The sequence below is a fragment of the Mustelus asterias genome, chromosome 13, assembly GCF_964213995.1.
Source record: "Mustelus asterias chromosome 13, sMusAst1.hap1.1, whole genome shotgun sequence".
Classification (NCBI taxonomy): domain Eukaryota; kingdom Metazoa; phylum Chordata; class Chondrichthyes; order Carcharhiniformes; family Triakidae; genus Mustelus; species Mustelus asterias.
The window spans coordinates 65,497,309-65,516,302 of record NC_135813.1 but is presented as its reverse complement, the minus strand read 5'-3'; the positions used below and the strand labels follow the sequence as shown (position 1 = coordinate 65,516,302).

The window sequence follows — 18,994 nt, the reverse complement described above, 5'->3', positions numbered from 1 at the left end:
CCACTTCCTCCCGACTGTAGGCCTGCCCTGTTGGTGGGACAGGACATACCCTGGGATGTTGTTGAAGAAGTCTGGGACATAGAATCATACGCTGTAGACAATGAGTCGGTGAGTATGACTGTCAGACTGGTGCTTGACTAGTCTATGTGACAGCTCTCCCAGTTATGGCACAAGTCCACAGATATTAGTGATGAGGACTTTACAGCCTTGACTGGACAGGATGTGCTTTTGTTATTTCTAATGCCTTGCTCAATACTGGTGTTCGGTCATAGTCATACAGAAACAGGCCCTTTGGCCCACCATGCCTATCTATCAATACTAAGCTACACTAAATCCCATTGGATTTGGACTTGGTCTTAGCACTTGGACTATAGCCTACTACACTCTGGCAATTTAGTGCTCAGATGCTTCTTAAATGTTGCGCGAATACCTGCCTCCTTCACCCTCTCGGGCAGCACATTCTATATTTCCACCACCCTTTTGGTGGAAAAAAAAATCCTCCGATCCCCTCTAAATAACTTACCCCTCACCTTAAACATATGTCCTCTGATCTTTGACGCTTCTGCCATATGGAAAAGATTCTTACGATTTATCCTATCTATGCCTCTCATCATTTTGTATGCCTCTATCAGATCCCCCCTCAGCTTCCTCTGCTTCAGGGAAAACGAACCCAGCCTATCCAGTCTCTCCTTATAGCTGTCCATCCTAGGCACACAGTTCTACATCAAAACTCCATCTGTGGCCTAACCAATGTTTTAGAAAGTTGTACCAATACCTCAGCTAATGAAGGCAAGCAGCCTGTATGCCTTCTTCACCACTCTATCTCCCTGTGCTTCCACCTTCAGGGATCAATGGACTTGTACACCGAGGTCCCTTTGTTCCTCAATACTCTCTGCGTACCTACTATTCATTGTGCATATGCTACCCTTATTAGACCTCCCAAAATGCATCACCTCACACTTATCAGGATTAAATTCTATCTGCCTTTGCTCTGTCTAATTTCAATCTCCTCCATTGCCTTCCATAGCCTTCATTAGGTGAGTGCAGGATTTGGTTCACAAACAGGGCATGTATAGACACAAACTCAATTACAAGATAATGGTTGGAATGTGAGTCTCAACAGGTAATCAAGTCTTTACAGGTACAGACAATGCGAGTGGAGAGAGGGTTAAGTACAGGTTAAAGAGGTGTGAATTGTCTCGAGCCAGGACAGTTAGTGAGACTTTGCAAGCCCAGGCAAGTTGTGGGGGTTATAGATAATGTCCCATGAATCCAAGATCCTGTCCTCGTGTGCGGAATTTGGCTATCGGTTCCTGCTTGGCAATTCTGCGTTGTCGTGTGTCTTGAAGGCTGCCTTGGAGAACGCTTACCCGAAGATCAGAGGCTGAATGTCCTTGACTGCTGAAGCGTTCCCCGACAGGAAGGGAACACTCCTGCCTGGTGATTGTCGAGCGGCGTCCAAATAAACCTGTTGGACTTTAACCTGGCGTTGTCATTGACTCTACGACTCTTAAAGGTTTACATCATGGAAACAGGCCCTTCGGCCCAACTTGTCCATGCCAGCCTTTTTTTTTAAAACCCCTAAACTAATCCCAATTTGCCTACATTTGGCCCATATCCCTCTATACCCATTGTACCTATGTAACTATCTAAATGCTTTTTAAAAGACAAAATTGTACCTGCCTCTACTACTACCTCTGGCAGCTTGTTCCAGACACTCATCACCCTCTGTGTGAAAAAATTGCCTCTCTGGACACTTTTGTATCTCTCCCCTCTCACCTTAAACCTATGCTCTCCAGTTTTAGACTCCCCTACCTTTGGGAAAAGATATTGACTATCTAGCTGATCTGTGCCCCTCATTATTTTATAGACTTCTATAAGATCACCCCTCAGCCTTCGACGCTCCAGAGAAAAAAGTCCCAGTCTATCCAACCTCCTTATAACTCAATCCATCAAGTCCCAGTAGCATCCTAGTAGATCTTTTCTGCATTCTTTCTAGTTTAATAATATCCTTTCTATAATAGGGTGACCAGAACTGTACACAGTATTCCAAGTGTGGCCTTACCAATGTCTTGTGCAACTTCAACAAGACGTCCCAACTCCTGTAATCGATGTTCTGACCAATGAAACCAAGCATGCTGAATGCCTTCTTCACCACTCTGTCCACCTGTGACTCCAATTTCAAGGAGCTGTGAACATGTACCCCTAGAGCTTTGTTCTGTAACTCTTCCCAATGCCCTACCATTAACTGAGTAAGTTCAATTTACCAAAATGCATCACCTTGCATTTATCTAAATTAAACTCCATCTGCTTTTCATCAGCCCACTGGCCCAATTAATGAAGATCCCCTTGCAATTGGAGATAACTTTCTTCACTGTCCACTATGCCACTAATCTTGGTGTCATTTGCGAACTTGCTAACCATTCTTCCTATATTCTCATCGAAATCATTAATATAAATGACAAATAACAGTGGACCTAACACTGATCCCTGAGGCACACTGCTGGTCGCAGGCCTCCAGTTTGAAAAGCAACTCTCTACAACCACCCTCTGGCTTCTGTCAAGAAGCCAATTTTGTATCCATTTGGATACCTCCCCCCGGATCCCGTGAGACTTGACCTTATGCAACAACCTACCATGCGGTACCTTGTCAAAGGCCTTGCTAAAGTCCATGTAGACAATATCAACTGCACTGCCCTCATCTACCTTCTTGATTACCACTTCAAAATTTTCCACTCACAAAGCCATGCTGACTGTCCCTAATCAGTCCTTGCGTCTCTAAATGCCTATAGATCCTGTCTCTCAAAATACTTTCCAACAACTGTGAGACTTCTTACTGTGCCTACCCATGTCCAACGCTGGCATCTTCACATCCTAGTTAATATTGGCGAATTTGAAATACCCTAATACTATAACCCAATTCCTCTCCCATCTCTCTGATTTGTCTACATATCTGCTCCTCTATCTCCCTTTGACGGTTGGGAGGCCTGTAGTATAACCCCAGCAAAGTGATCGCCCTTTTTTATTTCTAAGCTCCACCCTTATGGCCTCATTTAGAGAGCCTTCTAAGACATTCTCCCTCATTCTCACTGCAGTGATGGTCTCTTCTTTCAATAGTGCAATACAACCCCACCCCCATTACACCTGAAACATCTATACGCTAGAATGTTAAGTTGCCAGTCCTGTCCTTTCAGCCATGTCTCAGTGATTGGAACGATATCATACTTCCACGTGCTAATTAACACTGCCTTACCAGACAGGCTCCTTGCATTAAAACGGATGCAGTTTAGACTTCCAATCTTCCCACATGCCTTATCATGCCCATGTCTTTTCTGTCTGAGTGTCACCTTGGGCTAGCTCAGTGGGCTGTTAAGAATCAACTACATTGTTGTGGATTTGGATGCATCTGCAGAACAGACTGGGTAAGGACGGCCAATTTCCTTCCTCAAATGAATCTGATATGTTTTTTGTAGTTTCATGGTCATCATTAACAAGGCTAGTTTTTCTGATCATCATTACTGAGACTAGCTTTTTTTTTGCAGAGTTATTAATTAATTGAATTTAAATTCCATTCTCTGTAGTGATGGGATTTAAACTCCTCTCTCCAGTGCATTAGGCTAGGCCTCAGGATTAATAGTCCACTAATATTACATGGTTAATATTACCCCCCTTTCAATCTCTAATGTTGCTAGCTTTTCAGCTGTGTAGAAAGCATTCTGATCTATCTTTTTAGGTCCAAGGTGAATGGCCTCATACTTCTGTCCCAAGTTTAAATAAACATGTATAAGTGAAAAAAAGCACCTTCTTTCCTCCTCCCCCACATTGAACTCCTATTCTCCAAATTCTAAACTTCCCTGAGTTAATGTTGCAATACCTGCTCTTAGCTCTGTCAATTTCATTTGCTTTAATTGCACAACTGTCCAGCCTACAAAATGCATTAAAAACTTTGTTTCCCTCTGTCCTTTCCTCTTTGTCTTCCACCTTCCACACTTTAAATTGCCATACAGTCAAATCTAAATTTGCACAGTGACATTTTATTGATGTTCAGGAAATCAGTAAGTCTATTGCAGTGACTAATGCAATAGTGCATTATCAAAGAATTCTGGTTAATCAAATAGAATCACCGTGGGTGGCACGATGGTTAGCACAGCTGCCCCACAATGCCAGGGACCTGGGTTCGATTCCCGGCTTGGATCATTGTCTGTGTGGAGTCTGCACGTTTTCCCCATGCCTGCATGGGTTTCCTCCGGGTGCTCCGGTTTCCTCCCACAGTCTGAACGACGTGCTGGTTAGGCACATTGACCCGAACAGGCGCTGGAGTGTGGCGACTAGCAGAATTTCACAGTAACTTCATTGCAGTGTTAATGTAAGCCTTACTTGTGATAATAAGTAAATAAACTTAAGAGTTTAGCCTTGAATAATATCAGAAATCCTTGACTGTGCTGACTTTATCAACTTATCATTTCTCTCCATTATTAGAAACATTCTTTTATCTTGCTCTTCCTCATGTTCCCCAGTTTCATTAAGGAAGTGAAAAATTATTGGAAGGTGCTCTGAAAATACCACGTGATATTTGCAGCTTGCAAATACTAATAGGAACCTGCTGCTGGTCGAAATGCTGGAAAATGCTGATGTGATTTCTTGAAAAGTGGATTTCTAATATTGAGAATTCTGTGTTTATGGCCACTAAGCTTTTTTTCCAAAAAAAAAATCTCGGAACCGTAGCAGGGAAAATGCTTGAATCTATCATCAAGGAAGAAATAGCGAGACATCTGGATATAAATTGTCCCATTGGGAAGGCACAGCATGGGTTCATGAAGAGCAGGTCATGTGCGACTAATTTGGTGGAATTCTTTGTGCACGGTGGACAAAGGGGAACCTTTGGATGTGGTGTATCTGGATTTCCAGAAGGCATTTGACAATGCCTGCTGCATAAGATAAAGGTGCACGGTGTTACGGGTAATATATTAGCATGGATAGAGGATTGGTTAACTAACAGAAAGCAAAGAGTGGGGGAAAATGGGTGTTTTTCTGGTTGGCAACCAGTAACTAGTGGTGTGCCTTAGGGGTCAGTGTTGGTACTGCAATTGTTTACAATTTGCATAGATGATTTGGAGTTGGAGACCAAGTGTAGTGTGTCAACATTCGCAGTTAACACTAAGATGAGTGGCAGAGCGAAGTGTGCAGAGGACACAAAGTCTGCAAAGGGATGTAGATAGTTTGAGTGGGCAAGGGTCTGGCAGATGGAGTACAATGTTGGTAAATGTGAGGTCATCCATTTTGTTAGGAATAACAGCAAAATGGATTATTATTTAAATGGTAAACAATTGCAGCATGCTGCTGTGCAGAGGGACCTGGGTGTCCTTGTGTATGAATCACAAATGTTGGTTTGCAGGTGCAGCAGATAATTAAGAAGGCAAATGGAATGTTGTCCTTCATTGCTAGAGGGATGGAGTTTAAAATCAGGGAGATTATGTTGCAGCTGTATAGGGTGCTGGTGAGGCCATACCTAGAGTACTGTGTACAGTTTTGGTCTCACTTCAGAAAGGGTATACGGGCACTGTGGAGGGGGTGCAAAAAAGATTCACGAGATTGATTCCAGAGTTGAGAGAGTTGGTTTGAGGAGAGACTGAGTAGACTGGCACTATACTCATTGGAATTCAGAAGAATGAGGGGAGATCTTATAGAATAAGATTATGAAGGGAACAGATAAGATGGAAGCAGGGACATTGTTTCCACTGGCAGGTGAAACTAGACCTAGGGGGCATGGCCTCAAAATAAGGGGGAGCAGATTTAGGACTGAGTTGAGGAGGAACTTCTTCACCCAAAGGGTTGTGAATCTATGGAACTCCCTGCCCAGTGAAGCAGTGGGGGTTCCTCATTGCATGTTTCAAGGCAAGGATAAATAAATTTTTGAACAATAAAGGAATTAAGGGCGGATAAGTGGAGCTGAGTCCACAAAAAGATCAGCCATGATCTTATTGAATGGTGGAGCAGGTTTGAGGGGCCAGATGGCCGCCTACTCCTAATTCCTATGTTCTTGTGTTAAAAGTTGGTAGTTTCTTGGCCAACGTATTATCTGAATGTCATAAATGCTGAAGGTGCTTTAATAATGCAGCAGTTTTATCACCACTCCCTAATACCACACTTTGGTAAGTCCAGCTGGGTAGAGAGCTGTAATTAACTCTAGAACTTCCAAGGTATATTACACTAATACTGATGCTTAAAATACATGCATTACAGTTTCATTTTACTATTATGAAAAGTTTGTATGCAGGTGCAGCAAGTGATTAGGAAAGTGGATGAAATATTGTTGTTTATTGCAAGGGGAATAGAGTATACAATAGGGATATTTTGTTAAGTTGTACAGGACATTGACACTAGAGTACCATGTACAGAGTACCATGTACGGTTTTGAGCTCCTTAAGAAAGGGTATAATTGCATTAAAGCAACAGAAAAAGTTCACTCAACTGATTCCTGGCATGACGGGGTTATCTTATGAGTTAAAGTTTGGACAGATTGGGCCTGTAACCATTGGAGTTTAGAAAATTCAGAGGTGATCTTATTGAAGCATTTAAGATCTTGAGGGGACTCGATAGGTTGGATGCTGAGAGGATGTTTCCGTTTGTGGAACAGACCAGAGATAGGGGGCACCATTTAAAAATGAGGGCTGTCCCATTTAACATGGAGATAAGGAGAATTTTCTTTTGAGGATCCTGAGCCTGTGGAACTTTCTTCCCCACAGAGCGATAGAAACAGCGTCATTGAATATTTTTAATGGTGGAGGTAGGTAGATTCTTGACTAACAATGGAGTGAAAGGGTTTAGGGGTAGGCAGGAAAGTGGAGTTGAAGCTACAATCTGATCAGCCATGATCTCATTGAATGGCAGAGGAGGCTTGAGGGGCCAAATGGCCTACTTCTGCTCTTAATTCTTATGTTCATATGTAATTGGTAAAAGGGACAAAAGAGCTGCTATAGGCCACGTTTTTTATTCATTGCCTTTGGCTTCCTTTTGGTGAAATCTTCCTGCACTATAATTATGACCGTTTCCATGTCCTGAAAAACAAGTAATTAAAAATGTATTTCACATGCAACTGCCTCGGTGTTAAATCATTCAGTACATTAAAACAGTCCCATTATCACTGAAATTTGTCCTTGTATAATCAACAATCCTGATATTTGCTGAAATAATTTTACATATTGATCTTTTGCTTAACTTGAGGTTGAGAGTATCACTGAGGATGTGGTATAATGCATTATAACTATTAAAATGCAATGAGCAATGATTTCTCTACAGCTCCATAGTCGGCTCAAGATGATTTAATTTCTGTCATGTACCAAGACAATTTCCACAGTTGAATGTAGAAGCCAGAGCGTGGCCATTTCCCCCCATAATAGTCCACTTTCACTTGTAGAAATTGCCTTTGTAACCGCGAGAAAGTTAAGGTATCTGCTTTCAATCTTAATGAAATTGTTGTTTGCTTTTGTCTTCTACATTATACCTCCAAAGATAATCCTTTTGAATGAATGAAGACATTTTTGTAATAAGTTCAATATGCCAGCTGAGCTGATTATCAAGAGTTTGATCTCTTGAGTTTTCTAAATTGCCTGTTTTTTGAGTTGACAAGGAGCTCTCATTAGATGGAACTCAATGGATTTTTCTCTTTCAGTTCTTGCAACAATAGCATTTGCCTTTCTGCTGCTCCCGATGTGCCAGTATTTAACAAGACCCTGCTCACCTCAGAACAAGTAAGAATTTATAATCTTGTCTGTTGTGTTCATAGTGAGCTTTGAGAATGGATGTACTAGTTAATTGTTGACTCTAATTGATCTTTTTGCCCTTTCACCATAAAGGAAAGAATTAAACCCTCTGCTTACTTGCACAAATTCTATTTATAGCCTACTGCAAAAGTTCATTTCATGCATGCTTTATTAAATATGCTTATCATCCAAATGGTTAGTTGCCTGAGCTTAGCTAAGGTCCCTGCGCTCAATTTAATTTAATACCTGTATTAACTTTTCACTCCGCAACTGTACAAAATCTTTATTGGCCAGTAAGTACTGGCCAATAAAGCCAGTACAGCCAGTACTGATACTGGCGGCACGGTAGCACAGTGGTTAGCACTGCTGCTTCACAGCTCCAGGGACCTGGGTTCGGTTCCCAGCTTGGGTCACTGTCTGTGTGGAGTTTGCACATTCTCCTCGTGTCTGCGTGGGTTTCCTCCGGGTGCTCCGGTTTCCTCCCACAGTCCAAAGATGTGCGGGTTAGGTTGATTGGCCATGCTAAAATTGCCCCTTAGTGTCCTGGGATGCGTAGATTAGAGGATAAAATATGTAGGGATATGGGGGTAGGGCCTGGGTGGGATTGTGGTCGGTGCAGACTCGATGGGCCGAATGGCCTCTTTCTGAACTGTAGGGTTTCTATGAATTCTATGAAGTTAGCAAAGAAAGAGAGACTTTGCATTTATGTAGTTCCTTTCACAACCACGGAGTCCTAAAACACTACATCCGATCAAAAACTTTATTGTAGCCACTGTTTTAATATAGGAAATATAGTGGCCAGTTGACACACAGCAAGCTCCCATAAACAACAATGCAATAAATGGCCAAATCATCTGTTTTAGTGTTGGTTAAGGGATAAGGATTGGCCAACAGGCTTGTGAGAACTCTCTCGCTCTAGATCAAATGCCAGTGGCAGAGTGGTTAGCACTGCTGCCTCACAGCGCCAGGGACCCGGGTTTGATTCCTGGCTTGGGTTACTGGCTGTTCGCCCCGTGTCTGCATGGGTTTCTTCCGGGTGCTCCAATTTCCTCCCACTGTCCGAAAGACTGGCTGGTTATGCTCATCGGCCATGATAAATTCTCCCTCCATGTACCCAAGCTGGTGCTGGAGTGGGGCGGCTAAGGGATTTTCACAGTAACTTCATTGCAGTGTTAATGTAAGCCTGCTTGTGACACTAATAAATGAATTTAAACTTCATTTTAAATAGGATCTCTTATGAGCACTTGAAAGGACAATTGTGGCCTTGGTTTATCATCATATCTGAAAGATAACACCATCTACATTGCAGCACTCCCGCAGTACTGCACTGGAGTATCAGCCTTATGTGCTCCAGACTCTGACTTGGAGGTGAAAGTGCCATGACTGACACCATGTGATTTAGGTTCTTTCCTCCCATCGTAGTAACTAATTTGTAATTTCTTTTTTGAGTGCATGGTGCATGAATATAATCTTTTTCTACTGAAATGCACCATGATGCATATATTATTGCATTGAACTGTTTTCATGCTTCAGAATACAATTAGGTTTTACAAAATAGCAGTAGCACAGCAAGGAGTGGCTGTGCCCCTGCTATTACCTTGTTTAATTGTAGCTTTTGGGTATATACCATATTATAGGATAACCTCATAGTCCCCCAGCCCTGTACAGCCCACTTCTACCTCAAAATCCAGAAACAGGACTGCCCTGGTAGACGCATCGTATTCAGCCTGCTCCTGTCCCACCAAACTAATTTCTTCATATCTTGACTCTATTCTCACTCCCCTTGTCCAGTCCCTTCCCCGCATTTGCGATTCCTCCGATGTCCTACATCACATCAATAATTTCCAGTTACCTGGCCCTAATCACCACCTCTTCATAATGGGTGTCCAATCCCTCTACTCCTCCATCCCCCACCAGGAGGGTCTTGGTGCTCTCCGCTTCTTCAAGCAGAGGCCCAAACAATCACCAGTATTCTCCCTAGCTCAATTTGTGTTCTCACTCAGCAATATCTCCCTTAACTTATCTCATTTCCTGCCAATAAAAGGTGTGACTATGCGTACCCACATGGGCCCCAGTTATGCTTGTCTTGATGTGCAGTATGTGGAACATTCCTTGTTCCAGTCTTATTTGGCTCTCTCCCACAACTCTTTCTCCGTTACATCGATGACTATATCGGTGCCGCTTCATGCTCTTGTGTGGACCTGGAAAAATTGATTTTTTTGCTTCCAATTTCCACCCCTCTCTCACCTTCATGGTCCATCACTGACACTCCCCTCCCTTTCCTTGACCTTTCTGTCTTCATTTCTGGTGAAAGACTAACCACCAATATTCGTTACAAATCCGCTACTTCAGCTACAGTTCCTCACACCACACTCCCTGTAAGGACTCCATCCCATTCTCCCAGTTTCTCTGCATCCACCACATCTGTTCCAATGATTCTACTTCAAAAACAGAGTTCCTCACATGTCTGCCTTCTTCCTCAACCAAGGTTGCCCCCACTGTAGTTAACCGAGCACTCAACTGTATCTGACCCATCTCCCACATCTCTGCTCTCACCTCATCCCCTCCCGTACAGAACTATGGCAGGGCCCTCAATTTTCACCCCACTAGGCTCACATTTTAAGGATCATCCTCCGCAATTTTTGGCAACTCCAGCATGATGCCACCACTAAACACATCTTCCCTCCGTGACACCCTGGCCCACTCCTCCATCTTCCCCTCCTCCCCCACGCTTCATCCCCTTCCCATGGTACCTTCCCTTGTGATCACAGAAGGTGCAATACTTGCCTCTTTACCTCCTCCATGTCCAAGGGCTCAAACACCCCTTTCAGGTGAAGCAGCATTTCACTTGCACCTCCTTCAATTTTGTCTACTGTATTCGCTGCTCCCAATTGTAGTCTTCTCTGCATAGGGAAGACTAAATGCAGACTGGGTGACAGTTTTGCTGAAAACCTTTGCTCCATCCACAAGTATGACCCCAAACTTCACATTGCATGCCATTTCAACTCAGCATCTCGCTCACAAGTCCTAGGCCCGCTGCAGTGCTCCAGTGATGCCCAACACAAACTGGGAGAACAACACCTCATCTTCTGATTAGGCATGTAGAGCCTTCTGAACTCTGTATTGAGTTCAACAACTTTAAACTGTGAAATGCCAACCTAATTTTTGGCTTAAAGCTCTGCAAACTCTCAGCTTTCTGGCTGAGCTGAGAATGCTATGACTGAGCCAAGCCTGATGCAGATGATATAGCTTTACTTCTCTCATTTTATTATTAACTTCATTTTTTGATTGTGGATGTTGTCTATGCAAAATTGATATAGAAAGTGAGATTATCTTTTTCCCTTTGCCCACACTCCTTTTCCTTGTTCCACTTCATTACTTTTTCTTAGGACTGAAATGTTATGGTCAGCGCTTCTGTAATTCCCACTCTCACTTTCACTTCCCTCAGTATAAAGTTTATTAGTGTTACAAGTGCGCTTACATTAATACTGCAATGAAGTTATCCTTGGATGCATCTCATTCGGTCCTGGTGCCTTAACAACTTTTAATTACAGACAGCCTATCCAATACCACCTCCTTATCAATTTTAAACACTTTCCGTGTCTAACTAATGTATAATTCCACCATGCCCTGGGCAGCATCTCCTTCCTTAGTAAAGACAGATGCAGTGGTTAGCACTGCCTTGAATAGCCCCAGTCCAACGCCGGCATCTCCACATCAATAGCACCAGGGACCAGGTTCAATTCTGTCCCTGGGTGACTGTGGAGTTTGCACATTCTTCCTGTGTCTGCGTGGGTTTCCTCTGGGTGTCCTGGTTTTCTCCCACAGTCCAAAGATGTGTAGGTTAGGTGGATTAGCTATGGCAAATGTGCAGGGCTACGGGAATAAGGAGCAGGGGAGGGTCTGGGGGGATGCTCTTTCGGAGAGTCGATGCAGACTTGAATGGCCTCTTACTGCACTGCAGGGATTCTATGATTCTAACTTCCTCTAAACAAATTAATTGCTGTGTTTAGCTACGCAGCAGTGATTATTACGTAAGAGCAGAAGAGCTTTGGAACATACCAAGATTCTGAAAGGTGTTGTATGCTGACACCTTTTTAAATAATTATGTATTATCCCCATTGCACAAATACTTGAGTTTTTCCCCTTTCGCTCCTGAGCATCAGAACAGGTTTCGGACAGAACATTCCATAAGTTTAAAAATAACTGACTTCTTTCTTGAAGTAATTTTGGTGCTTAAAATCATAGCTATTAAAAAGAAAAATGGTTCGCACACTATTCACGTCACTGGCTGATACCATAATAGCATGAAGTTGGTAGTCTGGCTCTTATGCCACATTGTATTTAAACATAAACTTCGCAACTATGTGTAACTCCGCTGCCTTTAGTTTTACATTGGAGAAAGTGTTTGTAGGCACAGTGGCTTCTATTTTCACAGGGAGCACATTAAAGATGCAGCACCCTTTGTTTATGTTGCTAAATTCTGTTTCTATATCTAAACAATCGTAGATGCACATTTTTGTGGCCTGAGGCTCCTTTTGCAATGAAAGATTTTCAGTTGTCCCTGTGCAAGCTGCGTTGCTGATTTTCACCACTTTTGATGCCCCAGCCTCTGGAGTTCTTCAGCCTTTCCATCTTGAGCACCATCGTCTGCACACGGGGCAGAATAGATGCTGCAGAAAATGTAATGTAGCATGAGTACAGGAGCAATAAAAACATGAATAAGAAAGGAAAACTGGTGGGGGTGGGGGAAGTCAAGGGAGGACAGAAACTTGGGATGGAACAAAAGAAAAGTAACAAAGAAAGAAATTACAACTTCTGCAGATAGCGGGAGGCCTTTTCTTAGAAAATTTTAGAACTAGAGTTAAATGACCTATTAGAACACCGATCATAAATATGTTACTGGTAAGCCTGTAGCTCTGAACAAGGATGGTAGATTTTTACTAACATATACAACAGGTGATATTCTGCTGATGCGTGTTATCTAAATTATGTTGTGTTACATTAATTTGTAATGCTGCTATAGTTCTCAAACTATTGAGGCCAATAATTAGTGGTTTTCACACAAAAGTGGCCAATCTTGGAACATGCTGCCCATCCCCGCTAATTAAACACCAGTAAAGATTTCTTAACTTCATGAAATAAAAATAGAATTTGGCCTATGTAGTCACAATAAATCAGTGGGTCTAATTATAAACTGATGTAATCATGGAATACAGTTCCCAAAACGCCAGCAAAACTCATGGGCTCTCATATTTTAAAAACAGACTTAATTGCTTACTGCCCAGCAGTAGTCCTGCCCACAGCAAAATCACAAACAGAGTTAGCGTTTCAGGTTTCTTTTCTTTTAAGTCGCACCAAGCAGCAAATAACATTTGAACAACTGTCAGAGCTTCCCTTGGTTTCGCAAATGGGTCAGTTGAAAATGCAGTTTCCGTTTTGATTATCATAGCGAATCATTTTACAAATATGTTTTGAAGCAGTGCTGCAATGAAATAATTACAACTGTTAAATGTTCTAATGGTCGCCTTTGGTCGATGATGCATCTAATCAGGCCAATAGTGGAATAGGCTTGTGTAATGTGAGAAATTTTAGTAAGTTAGGTCCTATTGCAGTCTGCCAATTTGAAACGCAATTACTACTACATTTTTCTTTCATATGATGTGCATTCTGTTGCTCAATGTTCTTGCCAAGTTGGTGGTGTTGAGGTGATGGATGGATGAGCTGAATAACATTTCCTGATGTTTATCTGGAGAGGTTACCCATAGCTTTGCATGCACTGCAATGTATGGACGCTATGGACAGCACCACCAACAGTTTAAGGGAATGATTGCATCTTAAATGACCTTAACTGAACCAGCAGAGAGAGGTTTGATTTTTCAGCTGCTGCTGTACTTTGGAGAGCATGCCAGAAGTGAATTCTGGTAATGGAAATGCACGCGTTGGAATTATGGTCAGCACCTAGTTGGGAGTAAATCAGTACCGAGGACTGTTCATTAGATTTAAAGGGCTAACAGCAGCTGTGAAAAATAGGAAAGTGTTGCTGAGGTTCACCTTCCAGCTGAGTAAAACTGACGGGGCAAGCCCTCCAGCAGCAAATGTAAGAAGCTGCTCCAAAACAACTGAGCACGTGCTCTATAACTTGTCTTTCACAAGACTCTTTTCAACTTTCGTGTTCTGTGCATGGGGTTGACCTTTACAGTTTTCTGAATTCTAAATTGCTTTAAACATCAAATAAAGCAAACAACATATTAAATGCATCCTTGTGCACGAAGGTTTACGGTGTTGCTATAGTTTAATAATCTTTCAGGGAGGAAGATTACACTGAAGGTAAATGATTGAGTTTGGTGAAAGCCATTTTTGTTTCTACACCTGTGATAGGGAAGTCACTGCTTCACGTCAGACCATTAACTTCAACGTCCCCTATATTTGCATTATTATTTTAGTGCATGTGATTTAATGGGATAGGTAACCAAGAGGGGAAAAAAATCATAAGTATTTTTAGTCCTGTAAAAGACTTCTCCTTCCCCAGGGGGCAAAAGTAGGAGAATAAAAAGTTTTCAAATTAGAGGCAACTTGCATTTGTATAGTGCTTTTTTATTGGTGTTGCCAAGGGCAAAAGGTGAGGCAGGAAATTGGGGAACTCCCAGGGATAGTCTTGAAATAGTGCTTTGGGATCTTTTAAATCCACCCGAAGTGGCAGGTGAAACAATTGGGCCAAATCTTCCAGTCTATCTTTGGCCAGAGACCGGATGTATGACTGAAATTGCATGTCAGTACCCTACGGAAATCCTAATATGTGGGACTAGCCCAGGAAATTTCAACTTTTGATGGGTAATCCTCCAGGACCTTCTGCGAATGTCTGCAACTGAGTTTGAATTGGAGACTTCAGGCAGTTCTGCAGTACTTGGTGACCTAGTAAATGTTAGACCAATTGAAATCTAGTCTGACACCTGGGTAACTACACAACTGATCCCCCAATCGCCTCACCAACCCATTGACTTCACACCCTCGCCCCCAACCGACTAAATATTCCCACCCCTGCTCCAACTAACTGCTCAACCACCTGACAACTGCAACCTGACTATGCCCCCTGATCCAACTACCTACCTGCCGCCTCAGCTTCTTTGCTTACCCTAGCCACTTCGCCCTCCCATATTCTCATACTCAAAGTGAACCTTTAAACTTACCATACCACAGCTAGGTGGCGTGTCCTGACTTTCCTTGACTCTATTCCCACCTGGTGGAGTTCCCCATGGAATGCTGCACTGCACATTGCTGCGGAAGCCATGTTTGGAAGGTCCTGGAAGAAATGCGCGTCAGCATTGAGTCTGGGGAATTTACGAATAAAGCGGTGATCCCAATGATCATTGCTGCTGCTCAGATCTGGGCTAATTTGATACCTTTTTGAAGGATGGCACTGCCACCGCCCTCCACTGCCTAGAGTATACACTTAACTTAAAACATTTTAGTGTGGGTTTTTGAGAATATTTCTAAATTATATGCGAGACTCCTATGAGCAAATACTTAAATGTTTAAATAAATAAACTTAAACTTTAAACACAAAACCTTGAACTTTTGTGGGGAGTCCACTTTTGTAATTGCAAATGTGTAATAAGGCTTTGATTGTACCCTTTCAATTGGCTCACTCATGGATTACAGTGAAATGTCTTTTACATTCAACTCATTATGGAGCAAGTCTGCGATTGAACACAATTGCGCACACACAATTCATACCAACAGCGTTTGCTGCCAGCTCCCCCAGCAGCAGTGGAGACAATGCAATCTGTGTGACTTTTCTACTTATTTGATGGAAAAACCAACTAACCATAATTCCTGCTCTGTTCTTGTTTCAGAATTTCGTTTGGCTGCTGTGGACGATTCACTGCTGCTGAACTACTCTCATTTTCCCTTTCAGTCATGCTTGTGCTTATCTGGGTGTTAACAGGGCACTGGCTACTGATGGATGGTGAGTGAAGCAACAAGTGGGTGAATGCCACCATTTTGACAATTAAAACTTTTTGCATTATTCTCCCAAGAATATTTTCTGAGATTGGCAATAACATCTAGTGGAGTTGCGTTGATCATCAAAAATAAGTCTTACTCTATAAAAGATTTGTTTAAAAATTATTTGCAAAGTCTTGTATTAGCCTGCTGCTGTTCAAGTCATGGAAAGTGTTGATGCGAAATTCAGTAAGAGTTTAAAAGAGAGAACTCAAGAGAATGGGAGTATGGAGGAAAACCAGGCAACAAAGAAAACATTAACAAACTGAAACCCAGATTGTTTCCTTCGTGCTGATGTGTACTTGTGCATTGTTGAGGAAAACGAGCACAGAAGCTTCTGATGTGTAAATACATGGAGTGAGTGCATGCCCTGAGCCTGTGGCAATATTTTAAATGGTTCCTGTGTGTATTTTAGCTCCAGTCTTTGAATGTTGTCTTTGTTTTGTCTCCCTCAGTTACGGGGAGGAATGGTTCTGATCTACATTAGCCTGTTACTGAGTATTGTAGTAAATATGTCAGCCTCTGGCATTAATAACTCTTATGGCAACCTCATGTAGGACCTGATTAAGTAATTGGTGCTAATAACTTTGATATGCAGCATTACATTTGGGTGTCAAGAAATTGTGGTCACTAGCCTCTCGGAAGCTGCATTATGTAACTATTTCCATCATGTTGGAGGTATAGTTGAAGATGGCACAGCATTAGCTGATGAAGAAACTTTGTGGCTTGATGCAAGAGCAACATTCCTATGTTCCAGAAGTTGAGTCTTAGAACTTCTGTTTTCCATATCCAAGGCTCATTACCTATCCTGATTGTGTTGAAAGTCTAAATAGATGTTGATGAGATTCTGCATCTCCAAAAGGTGAAAATGAGCTATGGTGTATCCATGTTTTTAATTGGTAGGATGGTGACATTTTATGATGATTTGTGTGTTGCTCACCATATCATTTGTGAGGATCTCCTGGTACTATTACGTCTTAAGTTCTCTGCCTGAAGGCAAGTCCTGAATCCATCCAGTGCTGTTGGCATCAATCTATTCTACACCAGTCGTCCAACCAGCTAAGCAACCAACATTCCCAGGATTCAAAGTTGTCATGGCAACATGCACTTTTACTATGGATAGTGATGATAGAGGCCTTCAAGTTTCCTTCCCATCTGTGGCTGACCAGGAATATCTCCCGCTGTTACTGCCTTTCTGTTGGCGTATGTCGGAAGGATTTACAAGTTGATACTCAACCGGTTTACCATGTTACAAGTTCACCTTCTTGGCCACCAAGTCCCAGAAGGGGACTTGAACCTGGAGCTTCTCGTTCAGATAGGAGCGCTGCCTACATGCCGCAAGACTTCAGTCCGTATTTACCTAATCTAATGACCAGAGGGGAAGGGAGAAACGGGCAAAGATGCTCCCAAAGTGACATTTGACATTGACATTTGAAACCAAGTCCATCCCCTGTGGCACATTTGGTAATTAGTTCAGCCAGCTTGAAGGGATAGAGCTGTCATAGCGGGCTTGAATTCTGTCAAACTGTCAAGGTAATATGTCAATCCAGTGTCCTATTGGGTAAAGTAGCATTCGCTGAACTAATAACAGGAAGATTACCAGTGTTCTAGCATTAGGCATTGCTAACTAATGAAAGTCCAGTTGTAGCTCTGCAAGAGGTTGTAGTTGTAGAGTAAGAGAGAGGAAGTTCAAGACAGAGATAAGGAGAAGCTACTTCTGAGGGTTGTGAATCTATAGAACTCACTGCCCCAGAGTGCAGTGGATACAGAATCAATCAATGGATTCAAGAAAGAGATAGATAAATATTTGATCAAAGGTGGGATAAAGGGCCATGAGGAAAAGGCATGGGAGTGGAGTTGGGATGAAATGGAGATCAACCATGATCATAAAAAAGGGCGGAGCGGGCTCGAAGGGCTGAATTACCTACTCTCGCTCCTAATTCCTATGTTCATATGCATTTTAGGGCCCTAAAGTCTTGGTTCTAAAGCTCTCTGAAACTGGATCATTTGTGCATGTGCATCTATACCTGGCAACCAAAACCATGCCTTGTATGTTCACTCAAAAGGTCTATCTTCCATTGTTTTCAACGGATTGTACTTTGATAAAGATTTCCACTACAATCAGCAACAAACCTCCTGTTGTACTATACAAAGAGCCTGTTTGTGCTAATCTGGTTTGTTTGAGGACAGAGTGATATATCCGTCCGGCAGATTACTGTCTGCATGTTTTGGCACAGAGGAATGGAGACTACTTTTTCATTAGAAGAATTCATTTGACCAACTTAGACTTACATTTTTTTTGTAATTTTCCAATTATAAGTTATTTACAGAAAGCTACTTTGTTAGTCATAAAATAGAGTGCAGTTTGAAAATGATATAGGTTTAAAGATGTGGGTTCATCTAACAGTAAGTGTGTCCAGGAACAGGCAAGTGGCTACTATTTTGGGCTGAGGGCAGCATCACATTTTTCAGCCCCAGACCTCGGTCCACATGCATAGGTCAATAATATGCAGGTTTTACATTGCTGGCCTTTTCTGACCTCTAATCAAGAATATCCATAGCCAGAGTCAAAAAAAACTCTCTGTTATTTGAGGAGACATTGTGGTGATGACTTTAACATTGAAAGCACTCGTGTGTCCATCCATTCCATGGCTGTCTAGTTCCAAAGTGGGACTTGAACCCAGAGCTTCTAACCTATAGGTAGGGGCTCTACCACTGTGGCACAAGTCCTCCCATCCTAATTATTATTTAAATGTAAACTTTGTACCTTTAATTACCCCCCCTGCAAAGGTGAAACTGTATCACTTCGGTTTGTATGTCACAGCTCCTCATCTTATCCTGTAAAGAAATTCCTATCCTACACCCAACTCCTATTTCTACTTCCGAAATTGCTATATAGTTTATCACAGCATTGCATAAACATGACAGCGTATGACATCAAAATTGGGGCTAAGTTTGGTGTGCAAGCCTTGCCTTCTAACTGTCTTTCACCTGAAGGTTACCATTTGTTTTTCAGTCTTTATGTGCAAAATTATAGGGAAATTGGAAAATGTGGTTCTTCCGTGCAAAATAAAACTTGTAATCGAGAACCTAACTTTTACTGCTAATCGATGCTTTCACTAAATAATGAGGAATGAGTGATTAATCAAATTTCATACTACGTTCTTTGCAATCAGCCTTCGTAGCTTTACTGAAAAATACAGCCCTGACAAATTGAAAACTTACTA

General features: G+C 42.1%; 1 protein-coding gene across 1 annotated transcript in view; it reads left to right on the top strand.

Moving 5' to 3' along the window:
- Positions 1–18,994, top strand: part of sppl3 (signal peptide peptidase 3) — a 187,613-nt gene that overhangs the window by 123,717 nt on the left and 44,902 nt on the right. The window contains exons 5-6 of the mRNA XM_078226960.1: positions 7,673–7,751; positions 15,620–15,732. Of these exons, the coding sequence (XP_078083086.1) occupies positions 7,673–7,751; positions 15,620–15,732 (192 nt within the window). The remainder of the gene's footprint in view (positions 1–7,672; positions 7,752–15,619; positions 15,733–18,994) is intronic.